Source organism: Panthera pardus, unplaced genomic scaffold (assembly GCF_024362965.1).
Source record: "Panthera pardus isolate Hobbes unplaced genomic scaffold, ASM2436296v1 HiC_scaffold_12, whole genome shotgun sequence".
Lineage (NCBI taxonomy): Eukaryota > Metazoa > Chordata > Mammalia > Carnivora > Felidae > Panthera > Panthera pardus.
The window spans coordinates 102443200-102462347 of record NW_026526677.1 but is presented as its reverse complement, the minus strand read 5'-3'; the positions used below and the strand labels follow the sequence as shown (position 1 = coordinate 102462347).

At 37.5% G+C, this 19148-nt stretch overlaps 1 protein-coding gene across 1 annotated transcript in view; it reads left to right on the top strand.

Moving 5' to 3' along the window:
• NXPE2 (neurexophilin and PC-esterase domain family member 2) overlaps positions 1–19148 on the top strand; it is a 137898-nt gene that overhangs the window by 51407 nt on the left and 67343 nt on the right. The window contains 6 exon segments of the mRNA XM_053900636.1: positions 10274–10365; positions 10367–10696; positions 10698–10763; positions 10765–10805; positions 10808–10991; positions 16757–16818. Coding sequence (XP_053756611.1) covers positions 10274–10365; positions 10367–10696; positions 10698–10763; positions 10765–10805; positions 10808–10991; positions 16757–16818 — 775 coding nt within the window.

The following is a 19148-nucleotide window of genomic DNA, read 5'->3' as shown; positions in this document are numbered from 1 at the left end:
AAGACAGCAAGGATGTCAACTTCTGCCAGTTTTACTCAACATAGTAATAGAAGTCCTAGTCACAACAATCAGGAAAAAGAAGTAACAGGCATCCAAATTAGTATAGCAGAAGTAAAACTGTCATTATTTCCAGATGACAGGATACAATACATACAAAACCCTCAAGACTCTATCAAATAAACGATTAAAGTCATAAATGAATTCAGTAAAGTTGCAGGATACAAAATATTCAGAAAATGTATCTTATTTCTATAAACCAGTAACACATCAGAAATAGAAATTAAGAACATAATCCTATTTACAAGTATATGAAAAAGAATTAAATTCTAGAAATAAATTTAACCAAGGAGATGAAGGACCTATACTCTGAATGCTATAATGATGGAAGCTTCACTCATGAAAGAAATTAAAGAGGACACAAGTGGAAAGATAGTCCAAGCTAAGGAATTGGAAAAATATTGTTAAAATATCTATACTTCCAAAAGCAATCTACACTTTCAATGGAATCCTTATCAAAATATCAATAGCATTTTTCACAGAACTAGAAGAAATAGTATTAAGTTTGTGTGGATCCACCAAAGCCCTGAATAGCCAGAGCAATCTTGAGAAAGAAGAATGAAGCTGCAGGTATCACAATCCCAGATTTCAAGATATGCTAGACAGCTGTGAAAATCACAACACCTTAGTACTAAACCAAAATAGACACACAGATCAATGGAACAAAGTAAAGAGGCAAAAATAAACCCACACTTATTGGTCAATTAATCTACAACCAAGGAGGCAAGGATATACACGGGGAGAAAACAATCTCTTCAATAAATAGTACTGGAAAACTGGGCAGCTATAAGCTAAAGAAATGAAACTGGACCACTCTCATGTCATACACTAAAATAAACTCAAAGTGGATTAAAGACCTAAATGTGAGACCTGAAACCATAAAATTCCTAGAAGAAATAATAGGCATTAATCTCTGACATCAGCTTGAGCAACATTTTCCTAGCTGTGTCTCCTCAGGCAATGGAAAGAAAAACAAAAATAAACTATTGGGACTACAACAAAATAAAAAGGGTTTATAGAGCAAAGGAAACTATGAACAAAACTGAATGGGAGAGGATATCTCTAAATGATACATCCAGTAAGGAGTTAATATCCAAAATACACAAAATTATACAACTCCATCTAACCCCCCCCCACTCCAAATAAAAAATGGGCAGATGACCGGAGTAGGTATTTTTTCAAAGAGGACACACAGATGGCCAGCAGACATATGAAAAGATGCTCAACATCACACATTATCAGGCAAATCCAAGTCAAAATCACAATGAAATATCACCTTGCACTCATCAAAATGGCTAGAATAAAAAAGATATGAAGTAGTGTGTTGGTGAGGATATGGAAAAAATGTATCCCTTGTGAGCTGTTGCTGGGAATGCAAACTGGTACAGCCACTGTGGAAAACAGTATGGAGGTTTCTCAAAAAATTAATGGTATCTTCCATGAATTTCTGTTTATAATGCAAGGAAAAGGTTGTCTGTTTAATTCTGAGTATTATCATTAACAAGAAGTCTGAGCTTCCGGTGACCTGATAAACGTAACAGTAAGATTTTTAGCATCAAGAAATTTTTGGATCATGTTTACATTAGCTAGAATAGGAAAAAAACTTAGATTTCTGTTGCCCACAATTTTCTACATAATAGAAAAGGTGCTCACACTAAGAATCAAGAACAAACACGGCCTCATAACAACATTCTGTTTACAAATTTGATTCCTGGTATTAATATATTTAAAGTGGGTTTTCTATTATCATTTTAGGAAACTTAGATTTGATGGAGGGGGATATGTGAGATAGCTTTTACATGTGTTGTCACTGTATAAATGAAATTTATCTTTTTTTTAAAAATTAAAACACAGTTCAAAACAATAGAAATACTTTATGATTTACTAATTCCACTACTGGGTTTTACCCAAAGAAAACCAAAACTCTAATTAAAGAAGATACATGCATCCCTATGTTTAATGTAGCATTATTTACAATACTCAAGATACGGAAGCAACTTAAGTGTACATCAACAAATTAATGAATAAAGATGTGGTATATTATAAGTGAAATATTTAGCCGTTAAAAAAGAATGAAGTCTTTCCAGTCATGAAAATATACAGGGACCTAGAAGATATTATAATTAGTAAAATGTTAGAGAAAGACATACCATACAATTTTACTTACATGCAGAATATAAAAAACAAGTCAGCAAACAAAACAAAAATAACCCAGAAATGGATATAAATACAGAAAACTGGTGGTTGCCAGAAGGAAGGGGGTGAAGGATGGACAAAATAGGTGAAGGATATGAAGAGGTAAAAACTTTCATTTATGAAATCAGTCATGAAGATGAAAAGTATGGCATAGTTAATATAGTTATTAATATTGTAATAAATTTGTATGGTGACATATGATAACCATACTTACTGTGGTGAGCATTTTGTAATGTATAGAATTGTTGTATTACTATGCTATACACCTGAAATATAGTATTGTTCAACTCGAATAAAAAAATCACTTATTAAATGCTAAGAGCAATTTGTAAATTAAACTTAAGAACTTATTCTGTATGTGGATAAAATGATAGTTTATTCTTATGCCTTTATAAATGAGTATTCATCTTTTATGATTCATTCTCAAGTATACATAGATTAAACAATATGATTTTTTGGAAATAACCCAGTAAGAAGAGGATGGGAGGTGAATAGCAGTATAAATGAGCTAGGATTGGTCACCATACAACAACTAACTGGACAAAGTAGAAGAAATGGATAAATCCCTCAAAACATACAACTTCCCAAACCAGAGTCAGAAAGAAATAGAAGAATCTTAAATCAATTGCTAGCAATGAAATGGAATCAATAATTAAAAACTTACAACAATTCCAGGACTAGATGAGTTCACAGATACATTCTACCAAACGTTTAAAAAACAGTTAATACCCTTTCTTCTCAAACTATTCCAAAAAATAGAAGAGAAAGGAAAACTTCTAAATACATTCTACAAGGCCAGCGTTACCTTGATACCCAAGCCAGACAAACACTACAAAAAAAGAAAACTACAGGGTATTGTCTCTGATGAGCAAGATGCAAAAATGCTTCACAAAATATTAGCAAACTGCATTCAACAATGCACTGCAAGGATCATTCATGGTGATCAAGTGGAATTTATTATGGGGATGCAGAAACACATTTCTGAAGCTAAGTGATGAGTACATTGCAGGAATAAGAGTTGCTTACACTACTCTCTGCTTCTGTATGCTTTTAATATCCATAATCAAAAGCTAAAATATCTTAAAAATGATAACATATGGCTTAAAATGTGTAATGCCACTAGATTGTACACTTTTTTGTATGTATGTTTTAGCACAAAGAAAAATGGCCCAAAGGAAAAAAAAATTTAAGAAGATGATCCAGTGATTTGCTATTTATAAGGCATATGCGGAATTAAATAGATGCATTTTATTTTTTTTATTTCAACACCAAGGTCTCCTGTGTAAAGAAGCCTGCTTTAACAGTGAGGAAATGGAACCTTGTCTAATGCATTATCACACAGGTAGTAATTGGTGATACCAGGAATCAAAACTCAGTGTTTTTACTGGAGCATATAATCACTATATCTGTGATGAAGGAAAAAAAATCCTGTTTTCTTGGAATAGCAGATGTCTTAAACTGTCTATTCTGAGTCCTTGGCAATCTCATTCTCAATAATACTGAGTTGGATTTTGAAGTTTCAGGTATGACCACTGGCTAATGGAAGAGATCCCAACTCTTCAACTTCAGAGTTTGTCCCATGTATCATTTAGGACCCAGTGTTAGGAAAGGGGTCCTGAAGCCAAGAATTTTAACAAGCTCAGGAATATATGTTAGCCCTTAGTAATCAGATGAACATTCTGATCTTGAAGTTGTGTGTCAAGAATAAGTTACAATTCTTTTTCAAAAACACTAGCGAAAATATATATGCATCCCTATGTTTATTGTAGCATTATTTACAACAGTCAAGATATGGAAGCAGCCCAAATGTCCATCAATAGATGGATAAAGAAGATGTGGTGTGTATGTGTGCGTGCCATATGCCAAATATATGCCATACAAATAGTATGTGTGTATTATATAAAGGAATATTGCTCAGCCACAGAAAGGAATGAGATCTTGCCATTTGCAATGGCATGAATGGGTCTAGGGGGCATAATGCTAAATGAAATAAGTTAGACAAAGACACATACCGTATGCTTTCATTTGTACGTGGGATTTAAGAAACAAAACAAATGAGCAAACAAAAGAGACAAAAAAAAATGAACTTTTTAATACAAAGAAAAAACTGGTAATTGCCAGAGGGGAGATGGGGGTGAGGTAAAGAGTGAAATAAAAGGGATTAAGGTTACACTTATGGTGATGATCACTGAGTATAGAATTATTAAATTATATTGTACTTTTGAAATTAGTTTAACACTGTATGTTATCCTTCAATTAAAAAAAAAGTTACCATTCTTCAAAACCAACCAGAATGTCTTTATCACCTGTTAGCCTAGACTCTTCTTTAATTTGGTTATTACTTGTATCTTTTTAATGTAAGAACATTAGGATATTCGCTAGTATTTTTTTCATGTTTATTTTTTTTGAGAGAGAGAGAGAGAGCTGGGGAGGGACATGGAGAGAAAGAGAGAGAAAATCCCAGGCAGGCTCCACTCTGTCAGCACAGAGCCAGAAGCGGGGCTCCATCTCACGAACCATGAGATCATGACCTGAGCCAGAATCCAGAGTCCAACATTTAACTGAGTCAACCAGGTGCCCCAGAGGATATTTATTACTATAAAAGGATCAGGGAGCAGAACTGCCTAGTTATAATCAATGACTGTCTGTGTCAGATACAAGGAAACCAAGATAGCTGACTGTCTTTATTAAGTTTGCTCCTCAGAGCTTCTCCAATCCTTTCAAAATTTTTAGATTAACCCCTCATTTTTGAACACTAATAGCCTTCTTGCCTCAAGAAATTGTTCTTAAAGCAAGGTTAACAGTTCTGGACTTATGGACACACAGTTTACAGTGTGGAAGTTACAGCTACACAGTTCACAGATACAGTGAAATTAAGATTTTTTAAAAAGAAAAATCCCATGGCAAATATAGATTTCCCTACCTAAAAGATGGTTTTTTCCTCCCCTCTGATCATCTCCTTCTAGTCTTTTTAGAATCAAAGGGCATCAGTCCTGTACAGTCATTCTTTCAAGGAAAAAAAAGTTTTGATAAATTGTTTACCTACTATATAATTCTCATTTAAAGTCTATAATTCTATAGTTTATGGTACATTATATTATTAATTATAAAAATTATGGTTATAGAGGCCCCTGGGTGGCTCAGTCAGTTAAGCATCTGACTCTTGGTTTAGGCTCAAGTCATGATCTTGCAGTCGTGAGACTGAACCCTCCATCATACTCTGCTCTGGGCATGAAGTCTGCTTAAGATTCTCTTTCTCCCACTGCCTCCCCCCACCTCAAAAATATTATGGTTATAGATAACATAAAACTTTTCTCTTTTAACCATTGAAGTGTATAAAACAATGGCATTAATTACATTGACAGTATTATGCAACCATCACCACTATCCTTTTCATCACTCCACATGGAGACTCCCATGACCACTAAACTATAACTTCCATTCCCCCACCCCCTTGAAGCCATTCTTAACTGTCCCAGGCCAAGTTTGCTACAATCTTTTAGGTACCCATGAAATTTTGCTTATGTATCTTTCAAGTTACTTACTTTTTTGTAATAAGTATACATGTTTGTTCTTCTCATGAGATTGGCTTCCCTGAGGGTATAATCATATCAGCTAAAAATAACAATTGTAGGTCCCTTTCATAATTAGTAATAATTAAGATTATTATAAAGATCAGTAAGAGAGCAGAGAGTATCTTTATCATAATAACCAGTAGAGTAGAGTTTCTATCCAATTGGCTGAATCTAGGTACACAAAAGAATAAAAAATCCAATGACAGAAGATATTTAAAAAATAAAATTAAATATTCAGAAATAAAAGTGTGGTGAACAGTCTAAATTTAGAAGCAATAGAAATAGGTCACAAAGGAATTCTTCACTGCTTTAACTCTAAATATTAAATATTTCTAAAATGTTGAACAATTAATAAAATATTTTCTGCAAAATTGAGAGACTGAGTGTTAAGATGTTTGTTATATAAGAATTGTCAACTAAGAAAGTGAAAACGTTGACATCAAAATTAAAACAATGGGCAAAGGAAATAGATGATTTAGCTGAAATACCCTGGTACTAAAAGTCATTTAAAATAGGAAGTCTCCATTTTCGTCTGTAATATTGGCAAATATTTTTAATAGCATTTTATAATTTTACCAAAATACTTAAATTGAGAACAGTTATCCAAGTGCAGTCTTGGTGATCATTCATTCAGCTATTCATTCACCAATCAGAAGATGGATTTTCTAAGGATCTTTCTTTCAGGCAACTATCTAATTAGTAGCATATAATATAGGAGGTGTTTTAATTTTGGCATAATTAAATATCTTATTTCAGAAGAATCTTTAACAATTATGACAGAGGAAATAGTGTAACTAGGCTTCAAGCCTTTCTGTATAAATATTAAACAGCAGTTTAATTTAATTTGTAGATCTTGTTTCTTAAGTTCCACACAGGAGTGCAATGACATGGTGTTCGTCCTTTTCTGACTGACTTATTTTATTTAGCATTATACCCTCTAGGTCCATCGATACTGTTTTAAATGGCAAGATCTCATTCTTTTTTATGGCTCAGTAATATTCCATTGTGTATATGTACCACGTCTTCTTTATCCAATCATTTATCAATGGACACTTGAGTTGATGCCATATATTAGCTAATATAAGTAATGTTGCAATGAATATAGGAGTACAAAGATCTTTTTGCAGTACTGTTTTTATTTTGTTTGGGTAAATACCTAGTAATGGAATTACTGGATCCTATGGTAATTTTTTTATTTTCTTGGAGAAACCTCCATATTGTTTTCTACAGCAGCTGTACCAATTGGCATCCCCACTAACAGCACATGATATGTCCTCATCAACACTTGTTATTTCCTGTATTTTTCATTTTAGCCATTCTGACAGGGTGTAAGGTGTTATGTGGAATTTAAAAAACAAAGACCAAAAACCAGATGGTTAAACACAGAGAACAAACCGGTGGTTTCCAGGAGGAAAGGGGATAAGAGGATAGGTAAGATAGATACAAGAGATTAAGAATGAACTTATTTTGATAAGCAAGGAGAAATGTATAGCATTTTTGAATCATTATATTGTACACCTGAAACACTGTGTGTTCTACTTCAATAAAAACAATAAACACATTTTCGGCTAAACAAAAAAAAAAGGCAACTTAAAAAAATAAAGGAAAAAACAGGCCAATTAACAAACAGGAGTAGATTTCCAACTTTGGCTTCACCTGTATCATTTTAGGCCATGGCTAAATGTACCTCCATGGGGTTAGGAGACGCCTGGGACCGTAACAGATGAACAGACTTTAATATATATGCTGCCAAAGGGAGCACAAGATGAACAGAATTTAAACTGGTGATGACATTCTCTTTAGTTACTTTGTTGTCCAAGTGAACACAATGACATTCAGTGTCAGTTAAACAAATATTTTTTATTAAATATTTGTCTTAGTATTCTTGTTGAGGAACACTATATGCAACTTTTGTGCTTTGTGTGTTGAGAAGCTGGAGTGGTGTACCGAAATGAGAACATGTAGATTATGACCTGATGAATGAGGGGGCACATGCCACACACGTTGGATCAGCAGGTAGTTCCCTCAGCATCCGAATTCCAAGTTTTTGGGGGGAGTAATAAGATCCACAGAGTCCTTTTGATTAAAGGTGCAGTTTCAATATACTCACACAAAGGAAGTAGAGTTACAGGATTTATTCTTACAGAGAGCTCCCAATTTACAGTGGTTAGATTTATGATTCTTTGACTTTATGATGGTGTAAAAGCAGTAAGCCTTCAGCAGAAACCATACTTTGGATTTTGAACTTGAAGCTTTTCCCAAGGCTAGGAATATATAGTACAACACACTCTTGAGACCCTCTGCAGCAAGAGTGAACCACAGCCTACGGGCAGCCATGGGATCATGCGAGTCAACAACCCACACACTGACAATCATTCCATACATACAAGCATTCTGTTGTTCACTTTCAGTACAGTATGCGATTAAGTTACCTGAGATATTCAACATTCTTATAAAATAGGCTTTGGATTAGATGATTTTGCCCCACTGTAGGATAATAGAAGTGGTTCACATTTAGGGTGGGGTGGGTAAAGTAAGCTATGTTTTGTAGGTTACATGTATTAAATGCCTTTTTGTCTTATGGTATTTATTTTATTATTTTTTAAAGTATTTTTTTTTATTTTGAGAGAGCACGCAGACAAGTGTGCAAGAGCGGGGAAGGGGTGGACAGAGAGGGAGAGAGAGAATCCCAAGCAAACTCTGTACTGCCAGTTCACAGACTGATCTCATCAACAGTGAGATCATGACCTGGGCTGCAATTAAGAGTTGGATGTTTATCTGACTGAGTCACCCAGGTGCCCTGGCTTATGGTATTTTTTTCTAACTTAAAATGGACTTATTGGGATATACACCCTATTATTAACTCAAGGAAAATCTGTACTTAGAAATCCCAGAAGGGAAGAGGGGTAATTGAGGGGGTGGGGAGTCCTTCATCAAGTAACCAGTAAGCGGGAGATAGAGCAGGGTAGCAAGCACCTATTACTTATAAAGTGGTTGGGGTGGAGATTACTGACTTTTCATGGGCTCAAGCCTAAGTGGTTCTTTTACTTTTTTAAGTTTATTTATTTTTGAGAGCAAGAGAGAGAGAAGGAGAGAGAGAATCTCTGTGCTGTCAGCACAAAGCCCGATGCAGGACTTCATCTCACAAACCATGAGATCATGACCTGAGGTGAAATCAAGAGTTGGATGCTTAAACGACTGAGCCGCCCAGCCGCCCCTCTAAGTGGTTATTTTAAAAGGTGTCCAGGAAAAGTAAAAGGTGAACCTGGGACAGGCACCCCAAACTCAAGTCCTTATCTAAAAGTCCAGACTCGTATAGAGCAGGGTTATACTGTAAAATGTCTGAATAGCAACTCAGAAGAACAAAGTTGTTTTCCTCAAAAGTTATTTTCCTCATCACAGTTTGCTACGAAGACCAATGAGACACCTGTGTATTGTAACAGTCTTCCATACTGCTGGTGGCACTGTAAACTCTTACCTCGAGAGTATGTTTGACAGTCAAGAAGAATAAAAACGCATACGTGCTTTGGCTGATTATTTAATTCAATAATATATAATCTGGTACTTCCACCCCTAGGTATTGATCATTAAAAGTCATGTAAAATAGCTATACTCCCGTTGTCCAATATCATTGGCTCCACAAGCCATTTCACATCCTCCTGTAGACTATTATGTGATTATAAATGATCACGAAAACTGATTAACTGTATTAAAATGTTTATACTGGGGTGCCTGTGTGGTTCAGTTCCTTAAGCATCTGACTTCGGCTCAGGTCATGATGTCATAGTTCATGGGTTCGAATCCCAGGTCAGGCTCTGTGCTGACAGCTCAGAACCTGAAGCCTGCTTCTGATTATGTGTCTCCCTCACTCTCTCTGCCCCTCCTCACTCATGCTGTCTCTCCCTCTCTCAAAAATAAATAAATATTAACAAATTTAAAAACTGTTTATAATGGTATTACTGCAAAAGGTACTAGTACTAATTTTAACGTGATTAGTAAACAAAATACATACGTGAAAGAAAAAAGGAAAAGGCGACAATAAATAAAAAATACCATAAAAACAGCAAAGCGTAGGCAGGATCGTGTTTTTAAAAGTTTGCTGTTTTCCGTATTGTCTATAACATGGCTATGTGATTTTTATAAAGAAGTAAGTGAGGATACGGCAAAGGGGCACACTTCAAAATTCAATCACAAAATGATATATACTTATTTTATGTAGTTAATTTCTAAGCCAATGACTTCCAAAAAATCATCTGTTGGTAACAGAGGAAGTCACATTTCATGGAAATTGATTCTTAGGATTCCAAAATTGAAAACCGTTAGAATCCGTTTTTGGTATGTGTTTACGCCAACTGAAATGTGTATAAGCCGGGCCATAATAATTTATATTGAAAGCAAACTATATTGTTTGTTGATAGTACCTTCCTTTTCCCTCAATACTTCAGTTCTTGTTCAGTTTGAGAAGCCCTATTGCCCTGAATCAATGGAACATCTTAATAAAGACCTTACATCTTGAAGTACCACTGGATCCAGCAGTTTGACGAACAGACTGAGTTGAGAATAAAGGGAATCATGGAGAAAGTAAACCAGCTGATCTGACCCAGACGTTTCACCCACACGAACACCACCACCAGGGCTGCACATGGCACAGCCACCATCCTCCAACCTCGAGACACCTATTGCAGGAGGAAGCAGCTAGATATCCTACTGGAGGCAAGGGACCAGTTGGGACACAGGAAGATGTATGGTGGGGATTTCCTGAGGGCCAGGATGTCCTCCCCAGCCCTGAAGGTAGGCGCTTCAGAATAGGTGACAGACTTCAACAACAGCACCTACCTTGTCAGCTTCATTTTGTTTAGGGAGGGCTGGGTCTCTGTCTCTCCTGCTCATCCACCCCAGGGAAGGGATGTCTGCTCTCTGGAGGGCAAGGAACCAATGACCGAATGATTGCCACAGGCCAGTTTGACAATGGCACCTCCTAGTCTTCGCTCTGTGTGGTCTGAACCTGAACTCGACTGCTCAACTGTGTAAAGACCTGGACTACCAAGACCAAGAGGCCTTCTACCGCATGAAGCCTCCACATATTCCCTGTAGGTATGACTCACATGACCACCAGCGAGGGAAATATTTGCTATCTTAGGAAGAACCAAGTCTTTTCCACAGGTAACAGGCCTTCACATTCAATAGGCAATACAAAGAGGTAGGCTTAGGTTCAGACCAACCCTGCCTAGAAACTTTTCCTAATCAAGCTCCCTCACACCAAATAAATGTTGATTTGGTTATAATCCTATCGGAGTCGGTTCAGCTGCTGGTATACTCACAGGCCCCATACAGGTCATCTCTACACCTGTGGTTTTAAGGAGTATAACCAATGAAGCACTTTACATATCCTGATTGTTATCCATTGGTTTGTAATACTTCCAGAGTTGGTAAGAGACCAACTTTTTAAGAGACCAGTATTTTCTGTAACATATTCTATAGAACAACAATCCTACAGAATATTAGATGCCATGTCAAAAAAAAGGGGGGGGTGATGAATAATATCATTGGTCTACTTCACCCTGTACATTAAATAAATCACCAAATTCTATGCACTGTACCTCCCACAGAGTTACTGAACCCAGTCATCACTCCATTGCTGTTGCCTCTGTGGAGAAACTATCATTGTACCTCAATTAGATTATTCCACCCATCCCCAGAGCTGGTTTCCTTGTCCACAGTCTTGTTTCCTTCAATCTACTGTATCCAAACTAAGGTTTCTAAAATCTGGATGACTTTTACTTTTCCGTGCTTAAATTCCTGTATGTGACCCCATTGCTCTAAGGGTAAAATCCATACTCTGTAATGTTTACAAGGACTTGCCTAGCTCTAAACCTTGTTGTCTCACCCTTATGCTGCCTTGCTCTGTCAGACAAGCTAAACGTTCATTTCACAAATGGACCATGTGCTCCTTCAACTCTGTAATTTTACAAGTCTTGGTTTAAATAGTACTCTTCCACCTTTGGGTAAAGTGCTATTCGCATATTCTTTCAGTACATTCTGATTTTTTTCCCAATGATAACACTCATTATACTGTTAAATTTCACACATATTTTTATATCTTCTGCTACATTGTAAGTTCTGTGAAGCAATAACCATAATTTTTTTTGCCATTTATTTATTCAATTTTTAAATAGTTAGGATTTTCTATGTTCCAGACATAACTCTGGTTTGTGGGGAATAAGTTTAGGAATTCCCTGAGTTTGCACCAATGGGTTAACAAGGTTTAGGATGAAAGAATCCAAGATTAGGTAAACAGGGCACCCCAGTATAGAAGTATAGGAGTAGGAACCCACAGGATGAATGCATCCAAGATTAGGTAATAGACTGCTGGTGAAATTGCCTGGAGCAGAGGTAATTAGCAAAAGAAAGGTGCCATGTTGACCCTGGGGTAGCATGCTCTGTCTTATCCCCTAGACAAGTTGAGACAAACAGACTCACTCAGCACCTGATACTCACACCAGGATTTTGTTTTGTATTGACCCAAACCCCTAACACTGCATATCTTTGAAAGCCCCTTTCTTTCACACACATGAATTCATGATTACTGTTTCATTGTCTCTTTCTGCACACCCATCACGTTTGTAAGCCTTCTGATCCTAATAAAAACTGAGCAAGGACCCTTACTCGGGGCTCTTATCTCCTCCCAGACATTATTAGCCTCTCTCACATTTAATTTTGCATCTGCTTTCTTGCTGGACAAGAGAGAACTCCAGACTCATTCTGTAACACTGGGTATTTGGAATTCTATATTCTAGTGGAGTAAAAAAACGGCAAACAACAAGTTGTAACAAAGTCACTAGAATAAGGATTGTTAATGAAATGGTGAGTGCTATTTTAGAAGAGGCAGGTGAGACCTGTTTTGAATACCAACCTGAGAACAGGTGAGTTGAGCAACACCTTGAATGAAGTGAGGAAGTGAGCCAGATGAATTTTGGGGGGAAATACCATTCCCAAGAGAGAGTATATGAACTGAGTTGAGAACATGCTGGAATGTTTCAGAAATGGTGAGGGGAACCACTGAGGCTCGAATGCAATGGATGAAGGAGCAAGGAAGTCAGATGGGTAGGCAGAGCTTAGAGGCCATCTATATATGATAGGAAGCCATTAAGAGCCACCACTTTGTCTCCTAGCCCAGTGATGCCTAACATGTGGAAGGTTCTCAACTGCGGAATGGAAAATAAGTGAAATACAATCAGGGAAAATAATTAAATAGGTTTATTTTCAGCTGGCTTATTCAGTAACTTTAGTATGTATCCCTTCAAGTGGGGATGGAAGACAGGGGTTCAAAATTATTTGACCATGGAACAGTTATACCATTTTAAGAGACTTTGGTTCCATAATTTGGTAATTGCTGCTATAGAAAGGCCTTGTTTTGTGATGTGGGTTCAAAAAAGCAAGTGGAATAATATAGTATCCTGAAAATTTAAGTTCAAATACATTTCAAACATTATGACGACACCAGGGCAGGGGGCAGGGCACAACTGACCCTAGGTTTCTACAAAATGTCCCTTTCACGCTCTGTCACCTTCACTTTTTTGTTTTCCTGATAAAGGTATGGAACAATTCCTTTATCCTATGGCTCAGACAAAAGAGGCTGGGCTTTTCCAAAAAACTATTTTAACTAATACCTAAAGGAGGTATACTCATGAAGATGTAGAGCCCTTTTCATTTTGAAGGCCATGTTTTAACTCTACAGGCAGAGTCTTCCTGTGCTGATTCCATTTTCCCTGTTGGCCACATACAGCTCCCTCTTGAGATGGTCTTCAACGCAGCCTGTGTTGGGGGAGCTCTCCCTACACACTTTCCTCCTTGTTCTCAGGAAACCCTAAATTCCTGGTCTAGCTAACGTACATGTATTTTTGGCCCTATCATGCTTCCAAAGTGGACTATATTTATGACAATTTGCCTGACCCTGTTTTACTTTCCAATACACACATTTACTTCTGGATTCCAAGCTTCATTAAAAAACGTCTTTTTTTCTCCTCTTGCATGGAAGTAGACATACATTTCCTCACAGGTGAATAGTCAGTTTCACAGTTGATTCCATATCCAAGAACTCTTGCAGATTATTCTAATACAAAACTCTAAGCCCCATTCTTCGGCCCAAGTCAGGTGTTAGGACATTTCTTCCCACAAGTCCAAGGACTAAATTGGTTTCTTTCATTTGTAACATAGTAAATACAGTTTCTCCCTCATATTCTCTCATCCTAGCTACCCAATCAGATGCTACCTCCTCAAATACTCACTTCTTCCAAGTTAAAAAAATATTTTTAATTTTAGTATTTTTTTTGATAATCATGGTGGGAAAATAAGCCAGTGGTTGCCACCTGAGAAGACTTCATACAGGAAACACAGTTGTTAAGAAATCTTTCAGTTTCTGTCATGGTCTGTTACAGACTCCCTTCTGAAACGTAATATGCATGTGTGTGTGAGTGTGTGTGAATGTGTGTGCGCACATATGTATATATACACGTGTATGTATATGTGTGTGTGTATATATATATTATATACATACACATATATAATATATATATATATTATATACATACACATACATGCACACTTAATACTAAGACAAGACACATTGACATGAACGTCATACTGTGTTTTTAATTCTACTTTTTTATATATTTATAAATGTTTATTTTTGAGAGAGCAAGAGAGAGCAAGCACACACAAGCAGGGGAGGGGCAGAGAGACAGGGAGACAGAGAATCCCAAGTAGGCTCTGCGCTGTCAGCACAGAGCCTGACAGTGGGCTCATACTCACTAACGGTGAGATCATGACCTGAGCCTAAGTTAGATGTCTAACCAACTGAGCCAACCAGGGGCCCCCTTTTAATCCTATTTTTAATGTCCCAAAGTTTGGCTTTGGTAATCCAATTCACAAGGTTGTCTCTTGACAACTTCAACTTTACCTTAAATAGATGTGGGAGAATAAATATTTCAAATTTCAGAAATCCAGGTTCTGCAACAAGACAAATTTTAACCTTGTGCCAAAGACAGGTCTGACAGGATCCTCAGTAAAAATAATCTGGAGTGACTATTATGCTTATTTAACATATGTGGAAATTTCCGCCCAAATATATTAAATAGCTTGGCCAAAGTAAGTTACACCTAGCAAGATGCAGTCAGAACCTGTATCCCAATCTACTTTATGCGAAAGTCAAGAGGCTATATATAACACTGTCTCCCATGACTCCACCACTCCCGACAGCTGTTACTGTCCAAATACCCTGACCCCTCACCTCTGCAACCCTATGATGCCCGTGATGAAGGATTATTCTCATTTGACTCCAAAATTCAGACAATCTTTTTCAATTTTGGAAAATACTTCCTTTGTCCTTCCTGGAGGTCTCTGTGGATCTGGCCCCTGAAGTCCTTCCTTTCCCAAGATGGATACTATGTTGATGGAATGAATTCAGTTGACCAGATATACTCACAAACTTAATTTGTAAGACCTATATACCTCGAGGTGAAGTTCACTGTGCTAGGCCACTAAAACATTATAATGAATAAGACTGACCCAAATGTTACTCTCAAGGAGATGACAAAGTACAGAAAATAACCTCTGGGGATCTTGTGAAGGTCAAAAGTGCATGAATAGGAGGCTGGACAAATGGATTTTCATAGAAGGTTGTAGTCAAGGAGCTTGGTTCTTATCCTGTAGGTTGATGATGGAAAGTCATGGAAGTATTTTGTCTAGGGGAAAACAGGCAGCACAGAGGATGTTTTAGTTGGGATAAACCAAAGGAGCAGAAATACACATATACCTTGTAGAATAGTTACCATAACCAAGTTGAATAACATATCCATCACCTCACATAGTTTGCATTTTTGTGTGTGTTTTATTTTGTCTTTTTAAGTAATCTCTGCACTCAATGTGGGGCTTATAATCTTGAGACCAAGAGATGCATGCTCTACTGACTGAGCCAGCCAGGTGCTCGTGTGTGTGTGTGTGTGTGTGTGTGTGTGTGTGTGTGTGTTGTGTAAGGACACTTAAGATCTGCTTTCACAGCCAATTTTAAACCTACATTAACTATGGTTATCATGCTGTACATTAGATCCCCAGACCTTAGTCATCTTATAACTGAAAGTTTATACCCCTTAACCAACATCTCCCCATTTCTCCCACCCCCAAACTCTGAAAACTACCATTCTACTGTTTCTATGAATTTGACTTGTTTAGATTTCATATACAAGTGAAATTTATCTTTCTGTATCTGACTTATTTTACTTAGCATGTCCTCCAGGTTTATCCATGTTATTGCAAATGGCAAGCTATTTTTCACTTTTAAGTCTGAATGATATTGCATTGTATATTTAGACTACATCTGTATTCATTCATCCATCAATGGACACTTAGGTTCTTTCCATAGCGTGGCTACTGTGAATTAATGAGGCTATGAATATGGGGTGTAGGTATCTCTTCAAGTGCCCCAGAACTATTGAATCAGAAGCCCTGGGGATACAGTTCAGTAAGCGGAGTTATAATAAGCTCTCCAGATAATCCTGATGTACACTCAAGTTTGAGAAGTACTGCCATAGGAAAATGTTGATGAAGGCCTGAATTACCACAGGTGGTAAAGATGCAAAGGCTGGCTTGCAGTAGAAAATCATTTAGAAGATAAAACCAAAGATATATGTTTTATGAATTCCACATGGCCCTCTTTCTGGATCTTTGGATCCCTTCCCTTACCAGGAGAATGATTTTCCAGAATCCTAACCCATTTACTTTCTCAGAATATCTTAAATATATCAAAGTAAAGGAAAATAAAGCATTTGTAGAGAGTGAAGAGTGGCTCAATCTCTCTCAGCTAGTGATTCATTTTTTACTTTAATATCTGGGCAGATATCTGGCTAATTTATTTTCCCATTTTTTTGAAGATCAAACATGGGGGTTGAAATGATAAAGAACTTTACCTACATTGAAGTCTTACCACATAATAGTAAGTCTATTGTGCTATTGCTTGCCGTGTTCACAATTTATCCATTTAAATGACTTACTTTGAGAAATTTCTTAGACATTAACTATTTCAAACTTTCATTTCCTCGGACAAAGAGTATCAATCATCTTGGGTTTTACAGGGGGGACTTTATTATTCTTAGAAATTATTTTCATATCAATTTAAATCAATTTTAATACTAAGTCAGATCTAAATGCCTAACCAACTCTTAATTTCAGCTGCCTGCTCTCAAAATGTACATGTTATTTTTATTTAAACTTAAGATTTATTCTTAAAAATCCAATAATTAGGTAATGTGAAAATGTCTCAGATAAGCTACAGAGTTAGATAATTTCTTTGGTGGTTTCTCATATCTGTTTCAGCCAAACCATCTTAATTAAAGTTCTATGAACTAGCAATTTCTGTGGATATTTTCATTTTATCACAGGAAATTCAGTGGTCAATACACAGCCATCTAACTCATAAAAGCGATGGTTTTGCTATACCGGAATTTAAGTGAATTTCAGAAAAGCAAATGACTTCTGTTATAACAATCAATGCTGTATGCATTTGCACACTGCCCATTTTTCATATATTCAGTAAATGTTTATGGAGGGCCTACTGTAGGCAAAGTACTTTGCTAAACCTTGTGGAGAACATATAAATAAATCATGAACCCACTGAAAGCTCAGTCTATAGAAAAGACAGATCCCTTATCTCTGCCATGGCAACCATCATTCATACCAACTATTACACCAAAAAAAGTTGTTAGACTTGAAGCAACTGGAGGCCTTTTAACACCTCTGTGGTTTCCCTATTTCCTGGACCATAATTTTTAATACAATTATGTGGTTCCTTAGATGATAACGCCAGATTGTTATTTTTAGATCCATTTATAAATCTGATATAATTCAATATACATAAATTTAGTTGTCTTAACATATACCACAAATCCCAACAATGTAGAGAGATGACAAAGAAGGTATATTGTTTAAGCGGCTAAATATATAAATGACCTCCATCTTGAAAGAGAGAAGACAGTGGATTAGGAAAATCCTGAGCTCACCTCATCCCATGGACACTATGAGGCAACAACTATACATATTGCAACTAACTCCAAAAGAATCTGAAGTCCAGGAGAACATACCTTCCAGAGCTAGTTGTAGAGAGAAGGCCACATCAAAAAGGGTAGGAGGGGTACAGCTGGAAACCAAACCCCTGATATAGTATAACTGACCACAAATGGGAGGGACATAACATGTATAGAGGAACAAGAGAATCAGACTCCATGGCAGACATCCCCGGTCCCGGGGACCTGCACTGAGAAGACCAGTCCCCATAGCATCTGGTTTTGAAAATCAGCAGGGTTAACTCCAGGAGAGCCAGTGGGCAAAAGGAAACTGAGTCCCATCCCTTCAAGAGCTAGCCACTAAATAACTCAGCCTGAGACACAGTACAGGAGCAGCAATTTGAAAAGTGTATGGAGTATATGTGAAGGAGATTTATTGACTAATTTTACGATGTGTTCTGGGGGAGGGCAAGTGTCTGCAGGAGCTTTCTACAAGAATGAAAGTGCTTGTGGGTGCCATTTTTCTTACCCTCCCCAAGCCTAGATAGCCAAATGCTTTCTGGACCCAGTTCTTTTTTTTATTAAAAAAAATTTTTTTTAATGTTTTTTTTTGAGAGAGAGAGACAGTACATAAGCAGGGGAGGGGCAGACAGAGAGGAAGACATAGAATCCTGTAGCAGGCTCCAGGCTCTGAGCTGTCAGCAAAGAGCCCGGTGTGGGGCTCAAACTCACAACCTGAGATCACAGCCTGAGCCGAAGTCAGATGCTTAACCAACTGAGCCATCCAGGTGCCCCTCTGGAGCCAGTTTTAATACTCTCCATTCACCTTGCTGGCACTGCATGCCCCACCCCAGCATTTCCCTGTAGACCTGCCTCACCCAACCCACTTGCCCCAGCAGGTACCCCTCTAAAGCACCCTGTCACATCTATTGGGCAGGCCATTCTGCCCTGTGGAGGTGGCAAACTAACCCCACACACCAGCACCCTCCAGTGCTTGCAGCTGGGCCTCTCACCTGGCTTTGCAGGGAGCAAGCCCTGCCCTTTGATGTACCCACAGATGTCACAGGGGCTAATGGTGAACAGATAGTCTGAGGTCCGGTCCTACCCACCAGTGGGTCTGGGCTGAGCCTCTTACCAGCACAAGGAGCAAACTTGGCTGCCCAGGGCTCCTACAACAAGCAAAGAGGGTAATTACAGCAAGTAGAGCTGAGCACCAGCTTAACCCACCCAGCATCCTTACAGCAATTGTGGGTCAGCCATAACA